The following is a 10072-nucleotide window of genomic DNA, read 5'->3' as shown; positions in this document are numbered from 1 at the left end:
CTCTATCAATAAACTATTTGAGTTTCTCCTACATGTTGTATACCAATGATGTTTTGTTATGCTTACATGTTTAGCTTAATCTGATCTTGAGCTTTTTATGAATGTATACCTGTATCTTCTTGTAGTTTTCTCTCTCTTGTGATCTTGCAGGAATTCTGTGAAGCTGGGCCAGTGAGAGAGCTGGGAGCTGGGAGCTACTGAAGAGAGGAGCAGTTGGATCAGCAAACTAGCGAAAGACACAGGTTAGTTAGATCCTTCTTCCTCATTTACATTCCATAAAGAAGAATACTCGAATAAGTTTACATGTTTGTTGCTAAGGCACTATCACCTCTTAGAGTGGGATAGGGGCATTCCGAATTGGATACTTTTCCCAACAACATGAGGGCTATTGACCGATTCGGTTGTTTCGGCCATTGAATTGGTTGGTTTGACCATTTTTCGGTTCAGATCGACCATTTTTTAGTACTATGTCATGACCCCTATGTATATTTGAACATGTTTTTATTAGGTTGGCAAGCCAAGATGGTTTCCCCTATGTTCCTATGTGAATATGAGTATTTTTTAGGCATGCATGCCTACGTTTACATGCTTTGAGGCCAAAGTACATATGTGATTTTTGGTTGGAAAGCATGTGTAGTAAAGACCAACAACCTTATCTATGTAAATATGTAATCACACTGCTACTACAGATCAAGTCAAATAAGAGACTATGGGGGGATAGGAGTCCATGAGTGCGAAAGGGGTCCATGGGCTAAGTGAAGAGGGGCTTAAGCTCAGGGGGCTAAGCCATTATTAAAATGAGCCTAAATTCAAAAGTACACATGTTTTTATCCTAATGTTCTTAAGAATGCTTCTTTCAATGCCACTTGTCATTTTTGGCATGTGCATATAAAATTTGGGAGTTTATTGTAATTCCCTTCATTCTAATCATCATTCCATTATATTCTATAATTATCATGACTCTAGAAAAATACTTTCTAGGAGAGGGTAGTGTGACCCTATGATATAATTACACTATAGATCCTATATGAATATGGGTATGGTGAAATGATTCCTTAGTGTGGGTCCTAGTGGTACCTGGAGATTCTTGATAGTAGATGGAACTCTTGGAAGGCGCAGGGCTCAAAGACTCCCTAGTCAACCTATGTTCGAAACCTTAGAATGGTAGTGGCATAGCTTGAAGAAATGTAGGTGTACAGAAGGGGGTGCATTACCTTAGGTTGTGCAGGTTGATGGTGGCTAAGAGATTATAGGTTGGAGGCTATTAAATTTAAGTACCCTGGCTTATGACTAAGTCTAGTCCTTGGTCAAATTTATGAAGTTATTTTCCCCTTGTGGAGACATATCCCTAGTTGGAGGGTGACCCACTACTAAGAGTACTAGAACAATGTTGATTATGGTTGGTTGGAACGTCTGAGGTTGACAATTAGTTGGTGTTACATTTAAAAGATAAGTGTTTCAATTTATATATATTTCTTAAGTTTACATATTGTTTATAATTTATATGCTTCTTTATGTTTAATCTTGTTGTTACGAATGACTAAATGTTGCATTACATGATAGTATGCACCTATTATGGTTAGGGTATCAGAGGTACCATAATGATAAATTTAAAACTAGTATAGTAATTAGGTTATGTTACAGAGTAGTTAAATTGTAATTTGATGTTGGACCTTAGTGGGCATAATATATTATGATATCAAAGATTTTATGACCTAGATTAAAGCAAAATGTTTAGAGTTAGTAATGTGTCCCAGTGGGTAGTTAAAGTTGTTACAATTTGGGTGTAATTTTCCAGCACTAACACGTGTATTGGCCTTATAAGTAAACAAGAAAACCCACACCTACATATCATTAAAGAACAAAAAGAACAAAAGTTACACTCAAAATTGTATTGTGAAAAAAAGCTCCAAAACTTAATTGTGAAAACAAAGCACTTTTATACAAAGTTAAAGACCTAGCATTAATTTGCACATTAATAATAGAGACTTACTTGCCATTGCATTGTTATGTGGTTTATTCTATGCAAATTACCTAGAGAAAGGAGAAAAAAAATCAATCTCGAATAGAGGTTACACAAAGAACATAAACCTTGAATTTCATTTTTATAGAGAACATAGATAGGTTTTCTTTTTTCTGCAAAGCGTCCATGTTAATAATGTTAGTGGATTATAATTTCCTTATTTGTTAGGGCTAAAACAATACCACTATATTAAAAATAGATGACACATCTAGGATTGGTTCAAAACTAATAAATTGAATATATATATATATATATATAAACAAAAATGAAAATTAAACCTATTTAAAAAACACTTGAATAAAAATAAAAAATTAAGATATATTTATTGTAATGATAACTATCTTTTTTTCCATTAAAACCAAAAAGGAAAGTAATCTCTACACTTTTATTTAAAAAAAATATTTAAATAAAGTTGAAATTATAACTTATTTTAAAAAACATTCACATGGAAATAAAAAATTAAGATATATTTATTGTAATGACCACCATTTCTTTTTCCATTAAAACATGTAAAAAATAATAATAATAATAATGATAATAATTTTGAAAAACATTTAACTAAAACTAAAATTACATTTAATTTATGAGATTATAATTATTTATTTTTCAAATTATTTTTCATAATAAAATGTATATATAAGGTCAACTAAATTCAATAAATCTTTACCAAATTTTAAATAAAATATATTTAAAGAAGAAACCAAATATTAAAACCGTTAGAATACGCTGTGTTGCGGACAGAACCAAGTTTACAAATAATTGCTCGGCAGCTGCATCAAAATAAGGCATGCCACGATTAAGAGACCTTAATCTAACTTTTAAATTTTAATGTGTGCGGGGGAGCGTTTTTATAAACGCATAGACAATTTAGCCAATGATGGGTTGGGAAGCAAATGTGGAAGAGAGGCCAATCAATCTAATCGTTACCTGCCACAGCTAACACTCATACGGCCCAGGTCACATCTCAAAACTGGAATTTCATTGGTGAAGCCTTGAAAGTGTCTAAATTAGTCATTTTTCATTATTGTTAATTAGTTTGTGTTTATGTAAATTAATTAGTTTTTATAAGGTTTATTTTTTATTATGTTTGTATAAATTAATGGGTCTGTGTAGGATTTAATTCTTACCTAGTTATTGGTTTAAATTAGGGCCTCCAAATTTAATAAAAAGATTATTCTTCCATCCAACATCCAACATCAGTCTTGATCTACGCCTAAACCTAAACAAAAAGTTTCCTATTCAACATTAAGGCTAGGTCAACTAAACTCAACCTAACTTGGAAGAAGAAAAAAATAACCTGACCGAGAATTAAACAAATAATTTTCCATCCATCCCTCCAACATTAAAACTAGCCCACCCTAACCTCAACCTAACTCAACAAAAACCAGCAATATCCGAGTGAGACATGAGGAACGGAGAGATGTGAGTGCCCCGGATCCCACGCCAAACTGATAGAGACGGGTGGTGAAAGGGTGTTGATGGGACGTGGCGAGTTGGAGGGAGTGGCCGCCATTGGTGGGGCCATGTCATGTCGTGGATACGCACTTGCCCCTCTCTGACCCCTCATCGATGCTTCCTTCCCTCGCACCATAATCACCCCCCCTCACTCGCTACTTAATTACGTACTCGTCGCTCCTCGGGAATGTGGTTCATCCGTCCTCGCTTCTTTTGGTGTGGCGTCGTCATCACCGTCAGTCCCACTGATAACGCGGAAGTATTCTACGATTCCACGAGCGTCGGGTTGAGCGAAATGGGTTGGACAAGGACAAGGATTGGGTCATTTTGATTGAATAGTTATCATTCATCAACAGGGATTTCCCCCGCCCCACACTCTGCCTTTGCCTCCAATCGCTTTCAGAGGTCCCCCACAAAACATATTAAGAGCTCATTACTTACCTTGCAGAGACACAGCGGAATCACATGGTAGGTGGCACCGTGCAGCTCAGCTATGCAGGTGCCGATGGTCTGTATCTAATACAGCGGTTCATCGTACCTTCATTTAATTTCTTCTCAATTCCTCCCCGCTTTTGTGTTATTTTACTCTCATCAACTTGTCTGCAAATTTCGATTTCGGTGACTCATCTCCTGAATCTGATTCTGCATCTGCCTCTGCATCCGCAGGGTAATTAGTTTGGGTTTTTGGGTTAGCGATATTTAGGGAACCTACTAAATAAATAATTATATATTTAAATTGGCCCTGTAGCTTTCTTGGCTCTTGAAGTCACACCCACATTGAATCTCTCTTGTTATTAAATTGAGAAAATTTAGTCAAATTAGCCAACGTTAAAATCCTATATTCGAAGAATGATTATAATATTCTGGATTCGAATGATCGTCACAGGTGTTTGTCAGGAGGAGGACAGAATGACAACCTTGACTTTGTCGACCTAGCTTGGGGCAGACCGGGGAAAGAAAGTCGAGTCGATAGAGATATTATTATTTATATGTAGACCACTTTATCCTTATTTCTTTGTCAAATAAACCTTTTGTCATGTGAACACTGTAAGGGCAGGTCAAAAGGCACTTACCTTGTTGGTGTGGGCAGGCCACACAATCTTGCATTTCCATTGGCGGGCCTGGTGTTGAAAGTAGGCGAGTCAGGCGGTGAAAACGCATGGGTTACAGAATCTTAGCGCGTCAATATAGAGGAATTCCGCGTTGAGAATGACTGTGCATCCGTCGTCCCCTGCTTCGGTCAACTAAGTAAGAAGGGAAGACTTAAACTCCTCTACATTTCTAGAATGAACCAATCTTCTTCAATTTGGAAAATAGGTATATTTTGAAATTGGAAGGGAATTTTTAGATTAAACGATGGAGAAGTTTTCTAAGGTATCGAATCCATTTATAGATTCAAAAATGCATTTTAAACAATTAAAATTCACAATTAGATAAAAATTACATTGCCAAAGCCGTGTGAAAATCTAGTGCCCAAGGTTTTTTAAGGTGTTGAATCCATCTATACATTAAAAAATGCATTTTAAACAACTAAAATTTACAATTAGACAAACATTACATTGCCAAAGGGTGTGAAAATCTAGTGCGTAAGGTTTTTTAAGGTGTTGAATCCATCTATACATTCAAAAATGCATTTTAAACAACTAAAATTCACAATGAGACAGAAATTACATTGCCAAAGCCATGTGAAAAAAGGACAAAAATGTCTAATGGTTGGATTGCTCCCATTATTCATACTACCTAAATTTATATAACTACACTAGTTAATAACAATACCATCCCAATACGAGATTGATACTTATATAAAGACCTTGATTAATAGGCATACCATCTCATATACCAAGATTAATACCTATTAACATTTACCAACTATTTGATTCATATATAACTATACTACTCACATTAATAAATTTACATAGTTACATTTTTACAAAATAATTGAACTGTTAAAGATTAGACTGAGCCTATTTTTAATTCTACTTAAAATTTTAAAACATTGCATAAATTTAACTATAAAATTAATAACCATAAATATTTACCAATTATTTGATTAATATAACTACATGTTAGATCTAAGACTTTTGTGATCCATAATGTAGATATCAGTCTTTGAGACTAATCACATCGTTGTAATTAATCTGAAGACTATATCTACTTTCTATAACTACAATTAATAACCATACTATCCCGTATAGCATATGTAAATAACAACCTTAATTAATAATCATACAGTTCTATAACATTGTTATACTAAAATTAATATCTATATAACAATTTTAATTAATAATTATTGACATTTAGCGAGCATTTGATTCATATTCATATACAACTACACTATTTAATTAATATTCATACCATCTTCTTATACAACTACAATAGTTAATTAATATTCCAACCATCCCATATACCCAGACTTATTTCTTATAGTCGCTGGATGCAAGCATGCTTATGGCCATTTTCACTTTTTTGTTACAGACATATCCAACTTTATAAATGAGCGCTCCACACGCTATTGGTCTCTCCCATTCTAATGCTACGAGACTCCAACGATACAGGGGATCCCACTCGTTGAAAAATATGTTGCTACTAAATTTGTCAACAAATTCGCCAAAAAGTTATGTTCATATCATGCAGTTTGGCAGAATAAAATATTTCATATAAAACACACAGGCGGCGGAAAGAGCGGGTCAGGATTGTTTTGGCATGTGCGCGTCCATATCAGGTTGGACTCTGGGGCATGCCTTCAAAACATCGTGCGCAGACATTGAGACGCGGATTGGTGGAAAGGAGAATAGTGATGATCATGCTGCTCCAAAAAGTATTACCAGCGCGGTTGAAAGCCTGAGGGAAGGAATGCAGAGACACGCGAAAGTTTCACTATCGGATTGCTCCAGTTCTGCGGGGGGATTGGAGGGAAAGAGGGGTGAGAGATTTAGTAATTTAGAGAGAATGGGCAGCAGAAAGAATATATTATCAGAAGCATGTTGGGTAGATGACAGCAGAGGTGAAGATATTAAGAAGAGTATGTTTGATAATGCGCCGGCAGAGGCTGCAGGAGTTGGGCACTACAAGCGCATAGTTCCTCAGCCTGATGAACGGTGGGGGGCGGAGATTTATGAGAAACGACAGCGAGTATGGCGAGAACATCAAACTGCAAACACCACCGTCGCAGACTTCAAGTTCGGTGGGTGCGATGTGTCCCGTTGTTCGGAAACAGATCAAGAAGAAGAAGAAAAAAGCTTTAAAGCGTCGAACAGGAATTATAATCCTGGTGGTGCAGAGGATGATAAGATTCCATCATCGTCGCGGCGAGAACATATGTTTGATAAAGCGGTGACTCCTAGCGATGTTGGGAAGCTGAATCGTCTGGTAATCCCAAAGCAGCACGCGGAGAAATACTTGCCGCTGGACACAGATGCGAATGAGAAAGGGCTGCTGCTCAGCTTCGAAGACAGCACGGGAAAGTCATGGCGATTCCGTTACTCATACTGGAATAGCAGCCAAAGCTACGTGCTCACAAAGGGGTGGAGTCGTTTCGTGAAAGAGAAGAAACTGGACGCAGGGGACATTGTCTCTTTTCACAGAGCAACCCACCAAGATTCAAATTTGCAACGCCTCTTCATCAGCTGCAGGCCTAAGCCTTGCAGCGCGGCTCAGCCTCCAGAACTGCCAGGCTCTGCCAAATGCCCTTTTCGATTTAGCAGCCCTTTCCAATTCGCGCCTGATGCAGTTAATAATATTGGAGCTAGCCATGGCCGGCAGATTATTTCTCCTCGCGCCTTAAACCAACAGTGGATGCCGCTCTTCTGGTCGGCAAGCAACATTGCCGGAGAATCCAGCCGCGGTGCCGCCGAAACCTGGGCTCTGCAGGCGAATGCTCAACATGCTCAACATAACGATTTGCTGAATAATTTGCGTTTCATTACAACAGACAAGAAACCAAGACAGCCGATTCATGATTCAGGTCTCTCCGTGAGGTCGTCGAATAGTAGCGATTGTGGGCGTCCGGCGATGGGTACGGAGATTTCAGTCAGAGCGCCTGCTCTCCATGCCATTCAGTTCAAATCTCGTGGAATCTCACGCAATGATCTATCACGGCCCCTGGAAAATAAAGTCCCGGAAGCTGCCGCTACGAGTTTCGACCACTGCACCTCCAAGAAAGTAGTTAGGCTTTTCGGCGTTGATTTGGAATGTGGGAAAGTAGATGTGAATTATTAAGATGAGTTTCTGATTATTTCTCCTGCTCTTCCCACGAAATTCAAAGTTCGACACGATCAGAGAAGGCAGTAGACAAGTGAAACAGAATTGAAGAGACGCGGAGTTCCATGCAGGATAAAACTCTGCCACAATGGATGATGGCAATAAAATCGCTTGTCAAGTATAACTTCGATTGTTGCATTTCATAAATCTCATCAGAAAGATTTTGTGTACAGTCTGCCGAGGATGGACTGTAGTCCGTATTGTCACGATTCAGTGGTAAGGCACGGTACACAAAAATCATTTTGATTAATCAAAGGAAATGGAGGAGCCGAAGTCTGATATCAGTCGGTGGTTCTAACCAGTTCGGCAATGGAGTCGGTTTCTTGTTTTTACCAATCTTTTGCTGCAAACTAATTGTACAAAGAAATGGCCTAATAATTTTGGAAGAAATCTGTTTCTTTGTTGAAAAAAAATTGGGAGAAATCTGTTTCTTTGTTAAAAAAATTGGTTGAGTTTGATTTGAAATTTAAACATGGAAGTTTACATAAGATAATATAATAGATGAAATGTTTTTTTTTTTTTTTTTAATTGTTATTATTTCAAATAAGATTGTGATTTTCTGTTATGTAAAATTTTTGGTTGTGTAAAATATATTTTTGAATATATGAATAGATTTAGTATGGCTAAATGATTTTTTGTTATTTAAAATATATTTATGAAGACATAAATAAATTTAACATTTTGAAAAACTCCTAAAAATATTTAAATTAAAATGTAAAGATATACAAACAATATGAAACAAATTTTATTACTAATTCTACTAAAATTTTGGTGTTTAGAATAATTTGCAAATAATTCCACCTTTTTACCGATTAAATAATTTTTTATTTTATTTTATTTTTTTAATTATAATTAAAATTAACTTAAAAATATTTACCATACTAATTAGACTGAGAGATTTACACAATACCAATGGCAATATTTTTACTAATTATATACTTTTATAATGTCATAATTGGCTATAGAATGTCTAATGGATGCTTCGTAGAGATCTCGTTTTCTCTGTCTCTGGGGACTCTGACCATAACTAATCAATAAATAAATGATAGTGTGGGACCTTTTGCCTAACAAGTCACTTTTTGTTTTGGATTTGTAATAACTTTAACCTGTCAATGAAGTCCATAAAGTCACAAAGCACTAATTGTGGACACACCTCCTTCATCATGACATTCATGGATTTTCAGTTCCTAAAGTCAACTTTGCTATAAGCACATAGATTTATTATTGGGCTCTATACTTTTCTTCATTATAATGCTTATACGGAAATTTTGAAGTTATAGAAACCAAACTTTCATGGAAATATTGAAGTGATACAAAACCAACTTTGTAAATCCACAACTTTCAATTCGTCGTTACCTATAAACCATGGACTTAGCAATCGCATTTCCTTTATTTAAATTGGTCAAGAACTTCGATGCGTTTGATTAGTCGACAAGTCGTTGTTATGGAGGTAATAATCGCATTTCCTTAAAATTGGTCAAGAATTTGGATGCGTTCTATTAATCGACTAGGCTTTAGAACGTAGTGGCATCGAACGTTTGACCTAAACCCAAACAAAACCTGGATTAATTAATTAATTTAAATTGACCTTGTTTCATATTTGTACTTAATTTCTATTTTTTCATCAATTATTGGATTCTATACGACATGAATATTGCATTTTATATGGAAATGAAGTAATTTATTATTAAGTAGTAATGTTATATTTTAACACTTCAAATATATAAGTTTTATGTAATAAGTATTATATATAAGTTCTATGTAATAAGTACTGTTTATTAGTTATAGTTGAAGATAAGGATTATAACCTTTAATTTATCATTGACTTTGTTATTCAAAATATTTTTTAACTTGTTAATTAAAATATTAGATAAATAATATTCTTTTGTGTGATATGTTAAAATTCTATTTATTTTTATGATTTTATTAGTGAAAGAGTTAGAAGACTTATTGCAAAACAGAATTAAAAATTAAAAAATTAAAAAAATAGAAAAAACAATAAATTAAATTAGAAAAAGCAAGAAAAATATATATTACTAATGAAAAGGCTAAAAACTATTTTAATTATTATTTTCTAACTAAAATCTTTAATTTTATGAATATATATATATATATATATATATATATATATATATATATTTGGTGGGTAAACTCTATTAACCGCTAAAACAAATAAACAAAGAATTATATAGTAGGTTACAAAAAATCGGTTGATCTCTTAAAATGGAGACAACACGATAGCCAAAAATATACTTTGTAGGGATGACAGAGATAGTTGCAGAGTAAAAGATATCCAAGATATCCAAGCAACTATTCTAACATAGAGGCACTGGC

At 35.0% G+C, this 10072-nt stretch overlaps 1 protein-coding gene across 1 annotated transcript; it reads left to right on the top strand.

The window, feature by feature from the left end:
- The first annotated feature begins 5997 nt into the window (after positions 1 to 5997).
- LOC149218823 (uncharacterized) lies at positions 5998 to 8152 on the top strand. Its single transcript, XM_089382479.1, has one exon. The coding sequence runs from the start codon at positions 6182 to 6184 to the stop codon at positions 7694 to 7696; it is 1515 nt and encodes a 504-aa protein (XP_089238605.1). The 5' UTR covers positions 5998 to 6181; the 3' UTR covers positions 7697 to 8152.
- Positions 8153 to 10072: the final 1920 nt, after the last annotated feature.

The sequence above is a fragment of the Pinus tabuliformis genome, chromosome Q (assembly GCF_031772625.1).
Source record: "Pinus tabuliformis cultivar Carrire ecotype Pingquan chromosome Q, CPIR1, whole genome shotgun sequence".
NCBI lineage: Eukaryota > Viridiplantae > Streptophyta > Pinopsida > Pinales > Pinaceae > Pinus > Pinus tabuliformis.
The sequence above is the reverse complement of the archived record's forward strand: the minus strand, read 5'-3'. Positions and strand labels throughout refer to the sequence as shown.

What these genes read in the sequence shown, in the direction of transcription:
- LOC149218823 (XM_089382479.1), top strand. Translation starts at nt 6,182, where the DNA reads ATGTGCGCGTCCATATCAGGTTGGACTCTGGGGCATGCCTTCAAAACA.